The 23431-nt window shown below is 37.8% G+C and overlaps 1 protein-coding gene across 2 annotated transcripts in view; it reads left to right on the top strand.

The window, feature by feature from the left end:
- The window catches only part of LOC136268572 (uncharacterized), a 59302-nt gene extending 37633 nt beyond the window's left edge, over window positions 1–21669 (top strand). The window contains exons 1-4 of one of the 2 annotated variants that reach the window (XM_066063948.1): window positions 13545–13855; window positions 13959–18732; window positions 18815–18961; window positions 19349–21669. In XM_066063948.1, coding sequence (XP_065920020.1) covers window positions 13963–18732; window positions 18815–18961; window positions 19349–21055 — 6624 coding nt within the window. In that variant the 5' untranslated portion in view covers window positions 13545–13855; window positions 13959–13962 and the 3' untranslated portion in view covers window positions 21056–21669. Of the gene's footprint in view, window positions 1–13544; window positions 13856–13958; window positions 18733–18814; window positions 18962–19348 lie in introns of those variants that run through there. The other variant, XM_066063947.1, reaches the window with a different exon arrangement.
- Window positions 21670–23431: the final 1762 nt, after the last annotated feature.

Here is a 23431-nt window from a genome sequence, read left to right as displayed (position 1 = left end):
AGTCTGAACATGTCTTCAGCTGTGCAGGTAATATTGTTGCGCCTACATGTAGCTATATACCTGTCTTGACCCAGAGAAGGTTAAGCTGTTAGTTTTTTTTGAAAAAAATAGGTCATACATTTAATAACTTTTATTCTGTAAACATTAATTAGTGTAAAATAACATGTGTCTCCGTTGTTTGTTTAGGTACCTGGATATGTGCTTTCACTTTGTGTACTGTACTTTTTCATTTTGTGTAACTTGTCCATCAGTAAGATTTAAAAAAACTTGTATTTTATATTTTATACTTGTAATTTGTCCTCAGTAATTATGAAACAATATGAAAATGCTATAAGTAAACAAAATAATGAATATCGACTATACTTTTGAAGTATTGGCTGTTTCTCTGATATCAGTTCATCACAAAACCTGTATTGGAAAAAGACAATAAATATCAGGTATCAGGTGTAAAATGTAGTATCAGTACAGTCCTAATAGATACCATTCACTAACCAAATACGAGGCAGTACATGAAGGAGGACAAAAACATGTCAAAGAACATATGAAGCCTTAAAAGTGATGTGAAGAGTAAACTTAATGCATTTCCAATCCTGGATACTTACAAGCCTCTTACAATCTATGACCGATCTAACGATTTCTTGTAAAAATACTCATACTGGTTTGCTGGGCTATCTCAATGGTTTCTGTTCTCTTTTATAGATTTTAACTGTCTTAGAAGGATTTTACAACATACTACGTACGTCAAATGCTTCCTGGTGCAAGTTTGTGTTAATGCAAAGGCGAGTTGCTACTTTCAGGGGGGAAGAAGGTGACAAATCACCAAGACCAACAATAATACCAGTGCTAAACAATGGAATAATCAGGTTTTATAGAACCTTATAATGATGAAGCCTGAAACATGTCTGACTGATAAGCTGGATTGGTTGCTACACAATGTTTTCATGCTTGTAATGAACTGGCAGAAAAGCCTAGTTATCCTGTTTAGCTGGTTGAAAACAAAGACCAGTTTAAAGACTCACAGTTTTCATTGCTTTGTATTGATAAAGACAGTGTTCAATTGGAATTGCCAACTCTCACTCATTTAGGCACAAGCCTCACTCTTTAGCTAGTAATCTCACACTCTCACACTTAACCGTTTGTTCCTCACTCTTTCAGTGTAACTCTTACACACTTTTCTCACCTGGTACTTAGCCCTGCACTTAAATTGGACAAGCTCTGCACTTAAAACAAGATTGTTGGAAAGAAGGTGTGTGTGCTTTCTTTTCTTCAAGTATAAATGTGATCTAGTCTGGGAAAACCAGTCTTATCACCTATTTAAAAGCATCGAGAAATGCCAGATTCAAGTATTTAATGTGTTGTAGCTTCCCAATGATTGAAGCTACATGTACCAAATTTTTACACATTTTACACCAATTCATTACCTTCCAGAGCATCCACTGTAGAAGAAGCCAACAGCTACCATTAACTCAATGTTGGCTGGGTAAGGTAAGCTTCAATAGGGGGGGAGGGAAAGAGGTTGTTTACAAAGTGAAAGAAGAACACGTAGGGATGAATTAGACCAAATTATAGCCAATTCAGGTCTCAAAATTGGTTAAAATGAAAGGAAATTTACACCACAGGTCTATATTCAGCACCATGCATGGAGCTGTACAGCCACATACTGCCACATACAGCCATCCCCATACTTCCCAGAGCTCCAATAGGGCAGACCGCTTGTACAGCTTACCTGCACTGCGCTGGGGAAAAGCAGTCAGCAAAAGCAGATCACTTAAGTCTAAATTTTTGATTATGATATTTAATTGTTTATTCGTGTGTTCTTGGTGAGAAATCAAATCTGCTGTCCTGGGTGATAAGACTGGTTTTCCCAGATCCAGTCACAGATATAGTTTGTGTTGCATCATACACTGTTGTACCTTATTAGGACATTGTTATACACTGAGGTGTGTTCAATTGAGCAGATTTCAAGGCAAAGCTGTTTCGACTGGGTTCTGAGATAGTAGATTATTGATTAAGTGTCAAGATAACAGAGGTGTCATTCTAATGAAATCCTGGGCTAAGGAAGAAGGTAGTCAATGTTGAAGTCTACTCTGTCAGATCATAATCAGCATTCATGCACAATTAAATTAGACGTATATACTGTATTGTAAGAGGCAGTCAACGCATCTAACACCATAACAGCTTGTATAAACAATCATGCATTATAAAAAACTGTACGTGCATATTTTTGCAGGGCTTTCCTAAAATAACAATGGGGGCTCTTTGTAAGCTAGACTCTGTGTTACTGGTAATGCTTGAGGTCTCATTCCTAAAATTCTTGAGAGGTTGGCATAAACTGGTTGTGGCTATATCTCATGTTCCAATCATGCAATCGATCTGAAACATGGTGGATGTGTACATTATTACACACTGAATTGCATCATCAATGACAGGATGCAATCCATGTTAACACCTGGTAAATAACTTATATATGGAAAATGACATATACAAAACATGTAGTCGAATACAAGTATTGGTGGTCGATAATTCCTACTTTGCATGGTCTATGCACAGAGCATTAAAATGAATTAGTCTGCAAAAATGGGATCACAACCTGAAGGACAGCCGGATCAAGTGGTGGAAACTTATTAATGGTGGATCCAGAATGGGACATTTAGGGCAAATGACCGCAGCCATACTTTTTTGATTGAATTACGTACTCTTATCACTTAAAGAACTGAATATGCATATTACCACCATTTATTGCAGCACCTCTAAATCATAACTTTTCTAAATGCTTTTAAAACTTTACAACTATCCACAAAGGCCAATTAACACTGCATGAGACACTACTAAGAGGTGATATTTGCTGCTTCAAAATACAACAATTAACAAGGTGATCTGTTCTCCCGAACCACCTACAACCTAGTTTGTTTACTTCCCTTGCCAGCCCTTGGATCCATCCTTAGTTCATATAATCTTCCTTCACTGAGTTAGTAGTTAAAGGAGGAAACTTGGTCAATGAAAGTACTAATGAAGTGCAGATACTCTCCCGCATGTTGAGAAACAGTAGAAAATACGAATAGAGTTGTGTACATCCAGTGGCAGATCTAGATGGGTTTCTGGGGTTTCGACAGAAACCCCCCTTTTTAAATTTAGCTCAGTGGCAGTCTAAATACATAAACATTGTTGTACTGATAATTTGTCATATCAAACAACTATATACCACTGTATTTCAGTAGCATGCATGTAGCTGCACTTAACTAACACCATTTATAGCTATTATACCCACAGCAACACTTCACTTTTCATCTCCCACTGCATTAAAAACGATTGAGATACTCTAATAGAGCAGTCAAGTAACTACTCTAATAGAGCAATCAAAGCTACAGCTTATACTCGCCATCTTTGCCCTATAGTAAGCTATATAGTATTTACAGTTTAAAGCATTGGATTTATTGGAATTGCTAATAAAAGTAGCCTAAAATCTGATCTCAGAGCTTCTAAAATCTCAAAATTTTCTGGAGAAATGTCATCAGATGCCTTATTCTGCTATACCAACTTTCAGAAACCCCCTTTTAAAAATCCTAGATACACCACTGGCATCATATAGGAAACATGCTAGGTATAGTGTACTGAGTTGCTTGTTACAGTTACCCTGACATATTGAGGTGCTGAACTTTACCCAAGGTGTAAGTCAAAGACCCAAAAAAATAAAAAAGGTCATTATATGATGACAATAGGTACACTTCACCAAGCATATTTCCTGATATATAAGCTTGCTACACTGTTCCTCTGAAGACTACTGTGACTGTTCTATTACAGTATCTATAGTTGACTGCTATAATACAACTGCATTACATAAATTTTTGAAACAGGTATTCAAGGGACCCTTCATGGAGCTTCCTGGGGCCCCTGTCATGCTGTAGCCCCAGGACAAAATGCGTAATTGAATTGAGTGTTCTATTAGAGTAATTGTATGAATTAGGGTAGAAGAGCTCGAGGGTTTGATTTTTTTAGTCACACTTGAAGATCGGCTCTATGGTACATGCAGTGTACTACGAATGCAAAATGTGCTCATCAGAAACAGTCTAATTATTCATATGAAAATTTACCTGCATGTGTGACAATTGTGCTAGCAGAGACTTGAAGTTCTAGAAATTACTTGTTAATGTGCAACTTTTTTCTGACAAGAGTTCAAGGTCGTTGGTATCCTTATACAAGAAGAATGAACCAAGATATGATCTCATGAGTACTAGTTGCATTGCATATGTAGCATTTCTGAACAACAAAACAGCATAGCTAAAAACTCCAGACTGCTCAATAAACATACATGCACACACTATGCATACCATTTCATCCTTTTATGCAATCAATTATTGTCAGTTACCAGTTCAGCACTATATATCTTGCTTACAGTGAGTGATAAAAATTATTCAAAAATATTCCCGTGTGCTGTATGCATTCTAAACCTTTTATCCATAATTTGAAAGCATTAGCACCAATTACCAGGAAAGTGTGATTTTTCAAGTGAAACTGTTACATACACACATTTACACTACATACATTTAAATGAGTAGAACAGTTCCCTGAACTTAACTTAGCTATCATTTCAGCTGCAATTTCATAATGTTAGTGTAGTATAGTGCTCATGAGTCCATTGCTTGCACACACACACACATAGCTAGGATTTGCTCCATATTTCGTTCATACAAATCAAACATCACAACTTTTTCAGCAAACAGTGAATTGTTCTAGCAGTACTTGAAGCACAACTGAACAAAGGCTGGATCTTTTATTGAGAACAGTCCTGTGGTATTGCTACTTAACTGCTTTACCTCGTAACTGCTGGATTGTGGTAATGCAGATCAAAAGAAGTAATTGGCTGTCTGCGGTAACTGCAGTGACTCTCTACTAGATTTTTCTTCACCCATTCAATTAATATGCATCCACCGTGATACTTATGTCATTCATGCAGGTACTTGTACTATCCTTTTTTTTGGCTGGTAGTTAACAAGCTTTGTTTCTTTTGCATATCTCTCCATCCGAGAAGTACAGCCAGCTTTTGGCTACTGTTATAACCAACTGTGGTTGTTTCCACTAAAATATTGCTCTTCTCAGGTTGATTCAAGTATGGCTGGGGTCCAGGATTACTGCCATGCCTCACTACCCTTCCAAAATTCCATCTTGCAGTGTCATTCTTGACACAACACACTCAGGTGCAGCACTAAATCCATTCCTACTACCCTCCATGACTTTATAGGTGGAGTTAACTTTCTTTTCTGTCCGTATCCTTTGATTCTTGGCAAGTTATATAGTGCCGGCAGTCACGTGCATTAAAAAAAAACTTAGACAAAAAACCTAAGAAAGTGAAAAGAAAAAAAAAAGTTGTCTAAGCGAGGGCTCAAACCCAGGCATCCGTACTCATAAGCAATGTCCGTAACGATTATACCACCGGTGCTGCAGCTACTCACCTCCTTTAGTTTCTACCTTATAAACATCCGACTGAAGTGACTTCTACATATAACAAGAGTGAAAAAGAACCAAAGCTGAACCCTAGCCTACCCCTAACGCTAAGGAACTACTTTTCGCGTCCCCTAAAGTTGAATGCTCGGGGAAACCTACTAGACGCGTGCCCTAAAGTTGAATGCTCAGGGAAACCTACTAGACACGTGCCCTAAAGTCGAATGCTCAGGGAATATTGGACGCATACCAACTCTAGCTCGCCTAGACACAACTGGTTTGTTTGATAGTCCAGCAAATGATGGACTTGTGCCAGTAAAATAGCCGTTCACGTTTGTAACCGGTGCCGGTACTATATCCACTTTGCTGATTCTTTGAAAGAATGGTACTGGTGAGGATCTGATTCAAGGCTTCCACGTGGCCTTTCCATTTGTTCAAACCGTCTAAACTTTGGTCTCTTATAAAGTCGCTTCATGATATCAGCACAAGTACTTCACCTATTATAGGCACAAGAGGAGACATATTTGTAGAAAAAGAATGGAAGATAACCTTGCTAAGTCTAGGCAAGATATCCAAATTCCGAGATATTTACCGTAAACGCAAAGTTTTGTGAGGATAATAGCTAGGTGACTGACGATAATTGGTTGCTTACAGTACTGCCTGAAACAAGCCATGTGATATGCACGCGACACGCATAGGATAAACATGTGATAACATTTGCAAACTGAATCATTGTACAAGCAAGGTACTTGAGGTTTCACTTTACAACAAATCATAAAATCACAACAATGTACTGACCGTATATGACTTCAGTAATACATGTCGCGGCATTCAGCTGACATATGTTAGGAATTACAAATATCCATTAAAGTATTTAAGTGTGTTTCAGCTGCTAAGAGATGCAGTTAGCTAGTATTAATGAACCTAAAAGGAATGGTTGTAAGTAACTTACAATGCGCCGTGAACATTTGAATGCTGTATACTACAATCCTTGCAATATTGGCGCTTAACAATTGCAAGAGCAAAAAGACTATAACTGCAGACACTGCTCTTAATACTTGCATAGCGTGTAAGACTCACTTACTTCAATTCAAGAGTTTGGAATGAAGCGGCTGTGCAAATGTATTCAATGGCAGTTGATCAACTTTTGACTCATGCGACCACACCCACTTGTTGCATCACACAAAAGTTCCACTAAATTTCACCTTTTGTAGCAATGTAGCATTTGCTGGTGTATAACTGTTGGCTCATCATTCTTAAATCTTCATAAAGCCGTAAAGGTGCATGGAATTTTACTGACAATATTGCGATACCAGGTACGCGCAGAGACTAAGTCAGAAGAAATCCATTCCATATTTGAGATTTAATGAGTTTCACTATATTTCTTTTTACAATTTGGCATCTGTGAAAGAGCAGCCAAGAATACTTCACTTCTCCAAGAGTCATGGGTGAACAGCGATAGAATTATTAGATTAGAACAGTATTGTACAAGTGACAATAGATGTTAGTTTGCACCATTCGAGCTGAATACCGACTAAACGGTACAGAATGGAGTTTTGGGGGTCTAACAACTTTTTTCGGCAAGAACAGACCCGTGTAACAGTGTGGGTGTCGTGTCGCTAGCAAGCTTAGATGAGAAGATATGCAAACGAGGGGCTGCATTTTCGTCCAGTAACTCGCGATGACTGTTGAAAAGTATAGAAGTGCTCAGGGAAAAGTTTTAGACAACAAACTAACTTATGCTTTGCATTAGCTTAAGACTACGTAGCAGTGAACAGCTAGCCAGAAAAGTTGCTGGAAAAAATGGAAACCACCTAACTACGCACAAATTAACTACAATATACTCTCTCCCACGTGGGAGAGTATAATGATTTTATTTTATTATTATTATTATTTCTAGGACCGTGTCACATACAACCAAATACATACACCAACGTGACAGCCCCCCGGTGAGGCTATTAGGTGGTGAAGGCATGATCCCCAAATCATCTCAATATGTCACAGTAGTGATAGATATAACACAATAGTGGCATCGTAACTAAAGGCCACCAGTAGCTAAGTGCCAGTACATCATTGGTGTGGTAATGGCACAGTGATGTGTACAAAGTACATGTATACAAAACATACAGGAGAGAACTATACATTATTGCAGTATTGTATGCAGCAATACATTATAGGCAACATCACCAGATAAAAATTATTAGCCAATATACAGCACGGTATGTCAACATCAACTAGAGCTAAGTAAGGTTCATCAGTGATGTAGCAATGGCACAGTGATGGGTGACACACTATAGTTATGCATACACAACTTTCAGGAGATAGCTACACAATGCTGTAGGAGTATGCAAGCCAGATGAACCAGATAGAGGAAGACAGCCAAGCCAGCCAGAGCCTAGTAGCTACGCCAGGTGAAGGCAAAAAAGATTAATCACGTATTGAATTGCCTGACACCAGCACAAAGGAAGTTCGCCATGCCAGCTGCACAAGACAAAATTGTTTACTTGTATTTTATATGTAACTGTATTGTAAAGAGCGTGGCATATGTTTTAATGTTTCTTGTATTGTTTATTTACGTGAATGAATCCACTGGCAGCTGGCATAGTCAGGTCCACTATGTACTTTTGTTCAAATTTTATGGGGATTAGCAAACCTATATATTTTCAGAAAACTTAGAGCATGGAGAATCTGAAAATCATTGTTTACATTTGCACAGATTCCTGCAAGGTCAGCATTTTTAAATTTCAAAATGGCAGCTAATAAAGTAAGAAATTCCTGATATATCAATTTTAATTTGGCAAAAAAAGTTCATTAATGAACTCAACAAATTCTCTGGTGACATTTTTACATCTCTATTCACTAGAGGTGACATAGCTAATCATGAAAAATTAAAAGTTTTAACAAACGGAATAGAAGAGCGTCCATTATGCTGCAATAACTCAGGAATAAATTTTAGCGAAAAGAATTGAGGAATATTCTAGATTAATTGGATGAGATATATGTATAACTGGTGTAAAGTATTAGTTTGGCTTCCACAGAAACAGTTCAAGCCTAAAAACAGCAGAAAAGATTGAGTTACTCTAATAGTAGAGATTTCCAACTAAATTAAATAATTAACATTCCATGCATTCATTGGTATGACAAATATTGTGCTATTTTTCAGGGTCATTTTAGTGCAAACCCCACCCCAATTGGTGGTTCCTATCAAAAGATATAAGCAAAAGAAGTTGACAGTGTAATGATTTTTGTGTACAGTATTTTCAATGCTTTTTACATATACCGTATAGAGGGAAACTTTGGTGGGGGTAAACTTTGGCGAATAGCAAGCTAAATCGCATTTGGCGAAATAAACTTTGGCGAATTCAAGCTCAATCCATAGCTATAAAGATGCTAATCTCAGGTGCTATGAGCAATTGGCGGGTTAAACTTTGGCGAATTTGTAGCGAATCGCCAAATTCGCCAAAGTTTCCCTCTATACGGTATCGCATGGCACCAACACAATATTCAAAGTATCATAAATCTAGATAGGAAACTAATAATGACATGAAATTTTTACCACATAACTATTTTATGGAGAACAGCATATGAGCTAGGTAAAACCTCTCAAGAGTGACCACTTCTTTGTAGACTGACCACTCAGAATATTACATGGATAAAGCAAGTGATTCACAAATAAAACTGTGTGTATTATGTAATACTAAGTATACACCAGTACCTAATGCATTTTCAAGGATAACTAACTAGAAAAATCAGTAATATTATATAACATGGTAAGTAATGGCACAATTAACAAATACTTCGGAAACATGACAATCAGATAACAAAATATAAGACCAATATTATTAATAAAATAGATTTGTTTGGACACTGTTCGGCTTTATTTGTCACATTGTAAGCACTAAGGATAATTATTATTATATAACACTATGACATCACTATACTACAAAGAGAAATTATAAATAGTTTCTGACCAAAATTACAATCACTGAAGCTGCTATAAAATGGATCACAACAGCAGTAAATACACCAGAATATAACATTAGGTAAGGGTGAAGCCATGTAAGGTTGGTATCACATGCCAGTCTCCACTTTTGAAAAGATTATGCTCAACCTTGAACCTTATATTGCAATTCTGCACAAAACAACAAACTGCTCACCTTCTAACTATACTTGCATTGATGCAGAGGGATGCCTTGAAGCCCAGGGTGATTGTAATGCTGAATTCTGAACAGTGTTAGATGGCGATTTACCTTAAAAAGGGCCATATTTTTGTCGTAATCCAACGTCAATCGTCCTCCAATCAAAAAACACACGGAAAAATCGAAATCAGCATATACGGTTTGCCCAGGACCACTTTCTTCGTCCTCATCTGCCATAGATTCACACGGAAACACTCGGAAACTTTGACTATCATCGGTGCCGTATTCTTCCAATTAGAATTACGTACGCAATTATTTGTATGGGATTCCTATGGGGATTTTTATTTCTCAAACTTTGATTCGACATATTTCAATAAATACCGCATGTATTTTAATCCAGTAAAGTGCATTACGAAGTACGAAACACTGACTACCACTAACTGGAACGGCACCTTGTGAAACATTTATTGAAGGTGTGTAATTTAAGTAGCAAAAATATGTGTGAAAAATTGGTTGGTTGGAAATCGCTACTAATAGAGCAGTCACTTACTCTGATAAAGCAGTCAACTTTTGACTCCATATTTCCAATGTAACAGTCACTTTTGTGAAAGTCTTAGATAGTGTGCTTATGTTGGGCATAAATTTCAGGAGATTAGCTAATTCTAGGTTTGAAAGAATGATTGGAATTTACATAAAATATTCTCCCCTAAAAGGGGAAAATATTTTAATGTCTGAATATTTTAATGTCTGTAATATTTTAATGTCTGTTTTTAATGTCTGATTTGTAATGTCTGTATCTAGTTTGTGTGCTATCTATGCATGATATAACATTGACTGGTTGATAATGGCTAAATATTCATTATACAGTCTATAATTTTTTCATTTCTACAAAATTTGGTGGTAGTGTATCAAAATTTAATCTTGCAAAACTTTACTTCCTTGTTAGTGGTTGTTAAATTAGGGCATTTTGTTATTGCTCAGTGTGTGTTTTACTAGAGACAAATATGCTTCAGTAAAAGGCGCTTATTTGAGACTGTCCATACCCAGATTATATACCTATTATTGTGTCAAAACACTGAGCCAGTGGACTCAACAAAGTCTTAAAACTCTACAGTGTCGTGGGAACACTTCCAACCCTCAAAGAATGTATAAAAAATTAGCATTTTGTTACCCAAGTGGTACTAGCTAGGTAATTATTACCCTTCTCAGATGTAGTAGCTGTTTTGCCCCTATACAGCCTGTAGCCTGTTACAAGAATATGGTAAAACTCTTTGAGTGCTTGTGGTCCCAAGATCATTTCTAAATCTGACAATTTCGGAAGTTCAAATGGTAGGTAACTCTGTATACAGTCGTACTATACAGCTCACTTAACTTAAACAGTAGTTCAAATCTTTACCCAAAGAAGACATTTTAATAATGTTAATACACAATTTCAACATTTGATAATCACATGGAGTATACTGAATGATAGAAGTTTGCTAGATAAATTTGTATACAATGTTGTGCTTGTTTCTGTGTGTTGTAACAATGTCAATTGAGTGGACATGAATCGGTTATAATGAATGTTGTATTAGAGTATGTTATATGTCCCTATACCACTGCTCTCAATTACATGGCAGTGGCTGTTTTAGCCCTTCACAGCAACTACAGTCTAGATAAATGACACACTTTGTTATAGCCTACTCCATTGTTGGTAAAGTACTATACTATATGTTGCTATATACATTGCTGTGGCATGTCGTCATGTAACAAATTGTATTGTGTTGTATTGGCCACCTGTTAAAAGTCACCTCTCTAAAAAGGCCAACTTAAAATTCCTTTATTGAGGCACCCATACACTGGCACAATTGTAAAATGCAAACATCAAGAAATTTTGGCCTGCAGGTTTCTTCAGTGACCCTCCAAAAAGAACACCATGGCTATGAATGAGTCCTCGGTCACATGCGACCACCAACACCAAACAGGGTTAGTGGATTAACACCTGTGTGAGCATGGAAAGGAAGAGTTGAAGAGAGTACAAAATAATAAATAAATAAGTATGCATGCATGTACATTAAACTACAAAGAAAGTCAGTTTGGGGAGTGGAACCACTCGCAGCAATTCCAAGCCGTAAATATTCTTTGGGAAGCCGTGATATACTTCCTTGAAGCGTCATCCAGAACTTTCCTTAGTGCTGCTTTTGATACTAGTGTATCCTAGTGTTCAGGTTCAAATCCATTAGTTCTTTACACAGAAACGGTGATGGTGGCCGAAAACACTAACTTCGAGAGTTTCATAATAGTTGCAAACGTTCAAGCGATCCAATTCTGCAACTTAGCTACAGTTTCTGAGGTCTATACAGACCTGTCAACTATACTAGTATATCACGTACCATTGTGTCCTAGCATAATATGGTCCAAGTAATTCAACCAACGAACCGCCCATTCTTTGTTGAGTTCACTTGTTCAGCTAACTCCAAATAATTCCTTCATTTAGTAAACCTGCAAAATAAGAAATGTACGTATAGTCTTTAGATAGTTATATTATTAACTCACAAGAAAAATGTTTTAGTGGTGAAAAGAATCAAAACCAGGCAACTTGTCTGGCAAGGCGCTTCGCTGCCGTAATGGTGCGCTCCAACATGGATAGTTTGGAAAATAATGGCATTTCCAATCCCAGATACAATCTATGTGAGGGGTCAGCAACAGAGCAAAAATGGTGTCCAAGATTTCAGGATCTCAAGATTTCATTGAGATCTCAGGATTTCACAGAGATCTCATATAGATTTCAAGATCTTTATAGGACCTCGCTAAGATTTCACAGGATTTCTCAGAAAATTTCACTCAGATTAAAAGAATTACAAATTTCATGTGCATTTAGCACTGTATGCAATAGCAGAAGTTGTAGCTAAAATTAAAATGTATACTTAATGGAGTTTTGTTTGTACAAATGTTCTACCCTCGATCTGCTTGCTGAACTCTCATCTTGATTGCTACAAGTTGCCTGCTTCCTTCCTGAGTCCTCCCGTAGACCTGCCCACTCATATGTTTGTATTGGGCTATCAGCCATTGTTATACTCACCATTAGTAGCAAGCTCAGTTTTAATAAGTCACATTAATCGTAGCACGAGATTGCACATTGCAAAATTATGTGGCTCTAATTTCCATAAATGTTACATTATTTTATGGAAAATATTTATTAGTTGCATGGGATTTCGGATTTCAAGCAAAATTTCACCCCTGTTGCGGACCCCTCGAATCTATGCCATTCCAGGCATTTCTTTGTTTCTTTACCACTGCTAGCTGCATTTGGTGATTTTCTGTCTTTCATCAGAAAATTCCAAATGTAGAGTGCAGGTGGGTGGGCAGGTCATTACCATTATCCATTATCTCTACTCACCTCAATATTACTCTAGCATACTCACAGAGGGTCTGGTCTGTATAGAGCACTTGTGTGAACTGCAAGTGTAGATGTAGTACCAATCAAATTGCAGCATTTCCAAAAATTGATGAGGTTTCTCCGTAATGACTGTGGTTTCTTAGCACAGCCTTTATATTCATAAGTGATGTCATGACCTGTGGCAGGATATGGCAATCATGAATCTAATAATGCTAATATATTCATAGAAGTACAAGGCCATGCACAGCTGTTAACTACATTCCAGCTGCACATGTGCTAGTATTGATACAGACCAGACCCCTACCTCAATATAGCTAGCTAGACTTATTTTCATACCTCTATACTCTCCAGGGTCTGATACTCTCTACATAACAGGCAATTTGCTAACTTAGCTAACTCAACATAGCTAGTTTGGCAACTATCCTCTTTAGATGTAGTCACGTGATGGTTTTCACCGCGAACTGCCTAGTCTCGCGTAACCAGACCACTACTTTTTGTGGTCGGGAAAAGGTTTTCCCAACCACACACAAAAGAAAAAGTAGTGGTCTGGCTACGCGAGACTACTGTCAGACGCGGGGGTATATATTAAGGTTGGGAAAACAGACAAACGAATTAACGAATTTTAATGCTTTATAAACTTTTGACCACGGCTATCCTAATTGAGTAACCTAGAGAACATGTCCTGTTCTGCGCTTAACCATAGATAATAGAATGCATAATGTACAAACCACAGATAATTTATCTGTGTACAAACCATTCGTCAACGTACCATGGCTGGCTAGCAACAGTTGTTAAGGATTTTTCGACGAGCGTCAACTCTCTTTTTATTAGTGGTTTCATTTGAAAGCAGTGTCGAACAGCGTGGGAACCCCCAAGAGTTCATATTAAAGAAGGAAAAGTAACTCTTGCTCAAACTATTACTAGTGTTTAATGGTTGTGTCTAATGTCATGTAGTGTGCTATTTATCTTTGTTTACATTGTACTTCTGTGTGATTTTGTAGAACAATGGTTACCTGTTCGTATATTGGACGGCTATTCGAAGTCTACAGATCAATGTATGATGAAAGCCACAAACACTGGTCAGCGAACAGTGTTACCTGCTTAAAAATTGTCAAAGAAGGTATAAATAAAGGCAAACTTCGTGACAAGTGGAAATCAACTATATTGTGGAATTCAGAGGTATTCCCATACTTTGGTTATTCAGTTTCTTGTGTGGAAAGGCAATTCCTTACAATAAGACGGTGGTTCTCAAGGGATACAATTTTAGGAATTATAAAAAGTGATAACCCACAGAGTTGGTTGTCAAAACCAAGTCCTGTGAACAACAAAGCAGTCCTGAGTATACATGAAAGCAAAACTGCCAATTTTGAAAATGGGGGTATAAAAGGAAAACTTCGTGACAAGTGGAAATCAACTATTTTGTGGAATTCAGAGGTATTCCCATACTTTGGTTATTCAATTCCTTGTGTAGAAAGGCAATTCCTTACAATAAGACGGTGGTTCTCAAGGGATACAATTTTACTGGGAATTATGAAAATTGATAACCCACAGGGTTGGTTGTCAAAACCAAGTCCTGTGAACAGCAAAGTATCCCTGAATATACATGAAAGTAAAACTACCAATTTTGATAATGCACTAAGTGTAGAAATAAATTCTGTACACAAAGATGGATTATCAGGAAGCTTCAGCTCCAGCTTTGTTATTGACGAGGAGTGTAATGCTTGTGACAACCCACAAAAGACGGGTATCAGTATTTGTACATGTGATAGTGGCATTTATAGTAAAAGTATAAAGTCTTTAGATGCTAATGATGTTCGAGTTCCTGTAAATAGTGCATTGGTAATACCAAAAGCTTATTCAGGTCATGAACATGGAAGTACAAGATGGGAACCTCGTAACTCTTCTTGTAGAAATTTAAGTAGTGCAAGTCCGGCATTCGAGTCTCATCCACGTCATGTTTGTGAAGAAGTATTTCATCCTTTTACTGACCCAACCTTAACAGTGTTTGTGCAAGGTCATACATTATGTACTTTTAAAGAAAATCATGTCATTACATATCCTATTGTAAACCCTGACAAAGTGCGATTTTATGAAAATGTGTTAATAAAACAAAAAACATCCATTGTTAGAGGGGAAAATAACAATGGTAGTAGTAGTAGTAGTAATGAAAGTGATGATGACAATAGTGAAGGAGATGACAGAGGAGAAATTAATACTAACACTCTACCATCCCATCATGTTAACACTAGTCTTCAACATTCCTTACCAACACACAAGCCACCCCCAGCAGTACACAGTGGCTTCTCTTCACTACTACCAGGAGGAGCCACTTTTAGTAGTAATAGAACTGATAGGATAAGAGAGGCTAAGGTACCACCATTACAACATGTTGCTATTACTCCTAACCTCTCCACCAAGTCTCCTGGGGCTGGAATCTACACAACAACTACAGACTTGAACCTCACTGATGGGTACAATGAGAGGGGACCAATCCTATTAGATATTCCTAATGGGAGGAATGAATTAGTAATGGCTGCTCATTCAACACAAGAAGTTCCCAAGTTGTATCCCATTGTTGGGTTAAGAAAAGAAATGCCTGGGATTGCCTTACCACCTCCTATCCCTCTTGACTTGCCAAAAACAGGAGGGAACAAGAAAACAAGAAATGTCACTATTCAACATCTGGGTGGTCAACAACATGAAAGATTACAACAAGGTGCAGTCCCTGAGACTGTCCCTGTAGATAGAAGACAAACAAGTGTCAATCAGATTACTTCACCACAACAGCAATTTCTTGACCACCACAATAACTTACCTTTGGATTTTTCTGACCCACAAAGCATTATAAGCAGAGCATCCCAGTTTCTTCATGCTGGAGACTATGGAATGATGATGAAGATATTGGAAGTGTTAGATAAACATCTTGTGTTGAGTGAAGAAATAGAAATGGCTCGTGAGTTTGGTCAAGGACTTGCCAACTACAAGAAGTATCAATACAGAATTGCTAAAACATTTTTTGAAAGTTTACTGGAAATATCAATCAAACATCAGAGTCCTGGCAACCATGCATTGGCCTCCATCTATCTTGGAGAAGTAGAACTTTATTGGGGAAAGCATGAAGAAGCTGTGAAGCACTTCACAACAGCTGCTAATGAATATCACACTGATACTGTGGCTGAATTATTTCAACTAACTATTCTAACTAAGTCTGCTGTGTTAGTGAAGAAGGGATTATGTCATCGAGCAATGTCTCAGATCAGAGAAGCAATCAGTGCCTTTAAGACAGCTAAGCAAGAGGCAGAGATGCAACAACAGATTAACAGAACAGGAGAAAAGTTGAAAGCAGCAAAAGAAGATGAACTAAGTGCACAGTGTGCACTAGGTAACATTCTACAATCAATAGGAGACTATGACCAGTCCTTCGAGTATTACAGTGATTCTCTGAAGTTATCAAAGGAACTCAAAGACCATGTCTCTGAGGGTTGGGCTCATGGTAATCTTGGCAATGCTTTGTTGGGTCTAGACCAGAAAGACAAAGCATTAGATCACTTGACCACTGCTTATAACATGTCTGCAAAATATGAATGCAATCCTCTAGCAGTAGGCAGGGCTGTTTCAAACTTAGGAAATGCTTTCCAGGCAATGGGAAGTTTGCAGAAAGCAAAGGAACATTATGAAACTGCCTTGGGACATGCTATATATGGTAGTGACCTGCAGGGACAAGGCCGAGCCTGTGGCAACATTGGCAATATTTGCATGTTACTGAAAGAACCAGTCAAAGCAGTCCACTACTACACTGAAACATTGCGCCTGAGTACTGACAGGTCAACCAAGGTTACAGGCTATCACAATCGTGGTTGTGCACGATATGATGTTGCAGAGTTAATCAGACAGGGGAAGAAGCCAGAGGAACTTGTTCCAGCCACTACAACAGATTCTGTATACAAAACATTGTCCATTAAACTAACTGATGAAGTGATTACTACTCATCCTGTACAAGAGACACAGTCAGATAGAGACCCTAGTGCTAGGAGTGTTAGTGAACGTGAAGAACAGTCAGTACCTATTTCAGCAATGCCGCAACCAGTGACTGTGAATGGTAGGTCACTTGACTACATGACCAGTGAAGAAATCAACAGATTAAAAGAAGCACTGCCATTTTATGAAACAGCTAGAGCTGATTTACTTGAAGCAATTGATGCTCATGAACAAAGTGTACAAAATGTTAAAGGTTCTAATGAGGCGTTAAGCCTCTCTTTATCATTGTTTGAGAGCAACTCAAGATCATTTTACAAAATACAAGAAACCCTTGTAGAACTTGGCAAAGTCTACCATCGTTTATCAGATCTTGGAGTGATGGATATGGTCAGTGCAGAACCACAAGAGTTTAAACAAGCTTTAGTGTATGCTGAACAAGCTAGGGCAAGAACTCTTGGAGAGCTAGTACTGCAAAAGAAGAAAGCATCTTATCCCGATCTCTTCACTGTATCTACACCACTTGTGTTGCAGGACATTTACCGAGCTGTTCAGAAGCAGCGAATTCCAGTGATATTTTTGTCATATTGTGTTTCGAAACTACTGATGTGGATATTGGTGCCAATCCGTGATGAAGTGAAAATGAAGTGTTATACCATTGAACTTAAGGAAGAAGATTTTGAGGACAGTTCATTTGAATTATACATCAGATATAACTTGCTCCAGTTTCTCAATCAAAATGAAGTCTACATTTTCCAACGGTGTGCTTATGAACAAGAGTCACCATTCACAGTTCTTTATGATTCAATAGCAAAGAAGATGATGGAAGGTTTCCAGGGTCTTGGAGCCAGTGGAATATCGGAGTTTGTAGTAATCCCAGATAGTGTAACACATCTACTGCCATTCTCTCCACTGATGAACAAAGATGGTTGGGAGTTCTTTGGTGACAGATTTAGAATCAAAATTGTTCCATCAGTTTTGTCTCTTCTTGTGATGAATGTAACTAGTGACCCAATTGTTGAACTACCAGGAGACAAGAGTGATTTCCTTGTTGTTGGCAACCCCACCATTCCCTCTTTTGTCCATGATACTGTACAATGGAATTTGGGTAGATTACCTTTTGCAGAGAAGGAAGCAGTGAATGTAGCAAGTATTCTTGGTACCACTCCTGTGTTGAGAGAACAAGCTACCAAACAAAGTATCTTGTATCGATTGAGATCAGCTAAGATAATACATTTGGCCACTCACGGGTCAGCTTCTGCAGGGTTCCTTGCATTCACCTCATCATTTCCAATACCCAAATCAGGTATAGCAGAGACAGAACACATTTTGATTTTTCCAAATGAGGTTGAGACACTGAACATATCACCAGCATTAGTAGTTTTGAGTTCATGTGATTCAGGACGAGGTCAAGTGAAGGCTGAAGGAGTAATAGGAATGGCAAGAGCGTTTTTATCAGCTGGAGCACATTCTGTGTTAGTGTCCCTTTGGAGAGTACCAGATGAAAGTGCTAACATCTTTATGCAGTACTTCTATCAGTTTCTGGTTAATGGCCTTCCCAGTTTTCAAGCCCTACAGAGATCAATGCAGTGTATGAGATGTTTCCACAAGTATTCCCACTTTGTGCACTGGTCAGGATTCCACATCATTGGAAAGGAAATAACCCTTCAGAAGAACACCAGTGCACAATTTCCCATTGAGGGATTACTGGGAGAAGCAACAGTATTTCCAAGGCCAATAGTGAAGAGTATAGAAGAAAGCTTGCTAAGCATGAAGACAAGAAATCTGAGTGATGTCCAGGTAAGCATATATGGTTTTATGTGGATATTAAAAGTGATTAGTAAGAACTGCTTTTACTATCGTGTCCCATTTTTCCTTGCAGTTACTTGTTGGTACACCTGGTAATGAACCTGAAGAATGTGCTAGAGATTTCATCAAAAGATACTACCAATATTATCCTTGTGGTGTATACTGGTATGATGTGTCCAATGAGTTGATACTGGAAACTTGTTTGAAAGTAGCCACGGAGGTGCGTGTGTGTGTGTTGCTGTTGTTGCTTCCTTAAGCAAGAAATTCTACCAGCATTATTCATCTGTGTCAAGCTATCCGTGGTGGTGAAGGTTCAGGTGGGACTTCATGTGCCCGCACCTTCACCTGTAATACATGATATGGCCTCCTGTGGGTTGATAGTCCTGCCCCAGGATCATAGCACCCAAGTACAGTGCACAGGTGTCTATGACCTTTCTAGCATAGTAGCTTTTTTTTGCCTTGTGTGTGAGTGGGTGTTGATTGTACGTACACTGTGCAGTGTTGCTTATAGTTTACTGTATCTGTGTTTGGTTTGTGTTTGGTTTGTGTTTGGTTTCAATATTTATACTGTAAGTATGTGTTTACTGTTTTCGCTATTTCTCTACAGGCCCCACTTGAAGGAGGAGTTTACAAAGAACAGAAGGAACATGTTGATATATTACCAACTGCTACTGCCCCAACTTTACTCACAGCTAAGAACACCAAACCACCTAGTCGTGAACACAAGAAACTGATTGTGCTTCATAATTTCACCAATTTGGAGACATGTGGTTGTATAATGAAGCAGTTACAAGAAGCCTCAACTGACATCATCATTGTTAGTAATGAGTTCCTCTTTAAAGATGATATTGTTACAGGGATAGACAAGAATCTCACCAGGGGGTGCAACCTGATTGATGTGACCAACCTTCAGGCGATGAGTATTATTCAGAGAATGGTGTATGGTTTGTTGGAGAAGGATAGCTTTAGTATAAGAGATGCTGACCATATCGTTTTCACTTTGTTGAGTGAGTACTCCCGAGGAGCAGCCACCATTGTACACATGTTAACATCACTGATGAAGAAGTGTGATGACAATAGAACTGGTTTTCAACTAGCCAAACACCAACTGAAGCTCCACATTGGGCATAAGAAATATGAGAAAGCTATACAAAAATCAAGAGGATGCAGCTTTAGTGCTAGTAAAGCTATGAGAGGAATCAACGTTGTGACTGAAAGTAAGGAATTACAGGAAGTCAAGAGTTTCCCCACTGACTCGGTTAGCACTGTCAATACTGCAACTGTTGAGCATATGTCTAATGAAAAAGAGTCTGCTGGCCAAGATTGTATTGGTGTTGCTTTGGACAGAAGTTCACACAGTGAAGCACTGACAGATGAATTGCCTTCAGGAAGGAAGGCTGCTCAAACCATCACAGGTGAGTATCTCAAAACAGATATGCCTACAGTTCCAACTGATAATGAGGATCAAGTTGAAATTTTGCCACTGACAAGGTCACATACAGAAATTGCTGATCCTACAAAAGCTGTCCAGATCAATTCTGAGAGATATGTCATTGATAAAGGTGGAAAGTCTAACATAGTTACAAGTGTTGTTAAGAAGATGATTAGTTATGTAATAGGCAGTGATGACAAGCAGAAATCTGTTTCTGAAGCTACACAAATTCCTGAAGAGTTACCTGCTACTGAGTCTGATGAATATCACTCTGATGAAGAGAATGTATGTAGTACTCTCTACATGTACATTAATGATATATTAAAGAGTCCTGACTTCTCACTGCCAGCTCAACATCTACTCCATTGCCTCTCCATTGTGGGGCCAGTTCCTCTTCCAAAGTTTTACATTGATGAACTCGACAAGTTGATCACAGAAGCAATAACCACAAAGGAAGATCGAAGAATGCAAAAAGTACGAGGTTTTATCCCTGATCCACTGATTAGCCAACTGGAACAAGGTGGAGTTATCAGGAAATATCCCAACCCTCTTGTATACCATAAGGATTTCAATCCTCAGAATGTAGATCCCACTATTCAACTGATGTTCATTCCCAAACTGATTTGTGATGCTATTGATAGTGAGATGGACACTACAGACAAGGCAGTATCCATCATGTGTGTACAACATGCTTTAGACAATATATTGACTGGGAAGAACACACTATCTATGATCCACTTTCACTACATTATGGTACTATGTAATGAATTGTTTGACATTTGCATATCAGAGTATCCCATACTTGGTGATACATATATCACAGAAAGCATTAAATTGAAATTGAGAATTGCAAAATGTTGCGAAAATGTCCACTTATCATAGTGTATCGCTGAATTTACACATAGCTACAACTGCTGTCAGATACGCTACTGTAGAACCTTTTTATTGTAGCATTGTGTAACTTAACATTTTAAGCGATATGCACATTTGATTTGTGATATGCTGTGAAAATCCATTGAAGTAATCCAACTTTGTAAGGGGGTAATGGTACTAGAAAACGTGCAACAAGTGGTCTAAAGTGAATGCTGAATGCATGCATGGACAAAGTGAACTACGTGCAAAATCAACGAAGACATTTCTGTAAAGGAGGGAAAACATGTTCAATAGTAGAAGCTGAAGTGTAACTAATTTCTTACTGTTAGCCCGATCAGCTATGGCTTTTTGTACATACTGATGCGGAAAAACCAAAGCTCAGATGTTTAATTGATGTTGACAATTGTTTTGTTGTGAATCACTTTGTCTTGTTCAGTTTATTCAGTGTAATTTTACAATAAATATAATTAAGTGCATGTATCAATATTAATCTGAAATTATATTGTATTATAATAATTTTGTATTGTAATTTACCATCTGTATGATAATAAGCTGTATTATTGTAATTATATGTGATGTACTGCAGAGAATGTATATTATGTATGCTAATTCAGTCATGACAAGTAATTGTACGATACCTATTACTATACAGTGTAATAGATCTGCATGCATGACATTGGGTACATCCATTTGTGTTTTTGATGGTTATTAGGCCACTCCAATTGGTATACCAGTTTCTGGTCCCCTACCCCACCTCCTGGGGCAGTATATATGCTCCAGTCTCCCTTTGGCCTTCCCCAACCACCGACACTTCACTACACAAGTTCTGTCTTCTCTACTTCAGCTATTTAGACAATCACAACAATAATTATAGAGTACAATATACACATCAAACATAAATGCAAATTTTGTTTACATGTGTAACAAATCCCCTCCCACTCTCAGGTCTGGCTATTTGTAAAAAATAGTTTTTAGCCACTGGTATGTGTTATTGTTGCTAATTGTAAGTGACAACCACAGTATAAAAGGAAGCCATTTAGTTTGGTGTCTAAATGTTTGTAGGTTTTACTTAAATAATTCATGCTATATAGTCATGTAGCTGTATCCAGTAGAGTTTTAATAATGATTTTAACAGTATAGTAACATTGATATAATGATGAAATTTGCCCGCCCGCTTGCCCCTTTCAGAGTGAACAGGACCAGAAACCGGTATACCAATTGGAGTGGCCTTAGGCTTGAGTCTATTATGCTCCAAAATTTGCCTATTATGCCTTTTGGTATTGCCCCAATTTTCTGCCTATTTTATGCTTTTCAGAAATGCATTATGCTTTTATTTTGTGTTTTTTTCTTTAGTTCTTCATTATACCATTGAACTTAATTCATGTGATTCAGGACGAGGTCAGGTGAAGGCTGAAGGAATAATAGGAATGGCAAGAGCGTTTTTATCGGCTGGAGCACATTCTGTGTTAGTGTCCCTTTGGAGAGTACCAGATGAAAGTGCTAACATTTTTATGCAGTACTTCTATCAGTTTCTGGTTAATGGCCTTCTCAGTTTTCAAGCCCTACAGAGGTCAATGCAGTGTATGAGATGTTTCCACAAGTATTCCCACTTTGTGCACTGGTCAGGATTCCACATCATTGGAAAGGAAATAATCCTTCAGAAGAACACCACACTGGTAATGAACCTGAAGAATGTGCTAGAGATTTCATCAAAAGAAACTACCAATATATCCTTGTGGTGTATACTGGTATGATGTGTTCAACGAGTTGATACTGGAAACTTGTGTGAAAGTAGCCACAGAAGTGGGTATGTGTGTGTTGCTGTTGGAAGATACATTTCCCAATTATTAAAGGGACACTCATCTACGACATCAGTAGTAACTGTGGGGAAGCAATTGCTCATAACTAGTTAACTGCCTAATAACTGGCAGTTAACTCAGTGGTGCAATATTACTTTACAAATGTTTAATGTATATTCCAATAATTACAACAACAACAAAATATACAGTGGAACCTGTATATATTATATATATTAGCAATTTACAAGAAACTTTTAGCACTATCTAGGTGGCCATGGATGTGCCAATTCTATCTAGATCAAAAATATCATACACAACATTTTTCAGAGGCTTTATCACCGATCTCGACAGCAAATATAAGTAGCATGTATGAACAACTGTATAATGATAACCTGTATAATGATAACCAGTATAATATTACACATGATTCCGATTGCATTTCATGTATTCTTTTGTGCAACATTACACAAAGTACAAATTGTGCACATACTGTACCACAGGAAGTTTTGAAGAGGAAATCCACATTTCGTCAGTATTGATGAATGGAAATCAAGAAATCATAGATTTAAACACATTATATACTTTT

The sequence above is a fragment of the Dysidea avara genome, chromosome 10 (assembly GCF_963678975.1).
Source record: "Dysidea avara chromosome 10, odDysAvar1.4, whole genome shotgun sequence".
NCBI lineage: Eukaryota > Metazoa > Porifera > Demospongiae > Dictyoceratida > Dysideidae > Dysidea > Dysidea avara.
The sequence above is the reverse complement of the archived record's forward strand: the minus strand, read 5'-3'. Positions and strand labels throughout refer to the sequence as shown.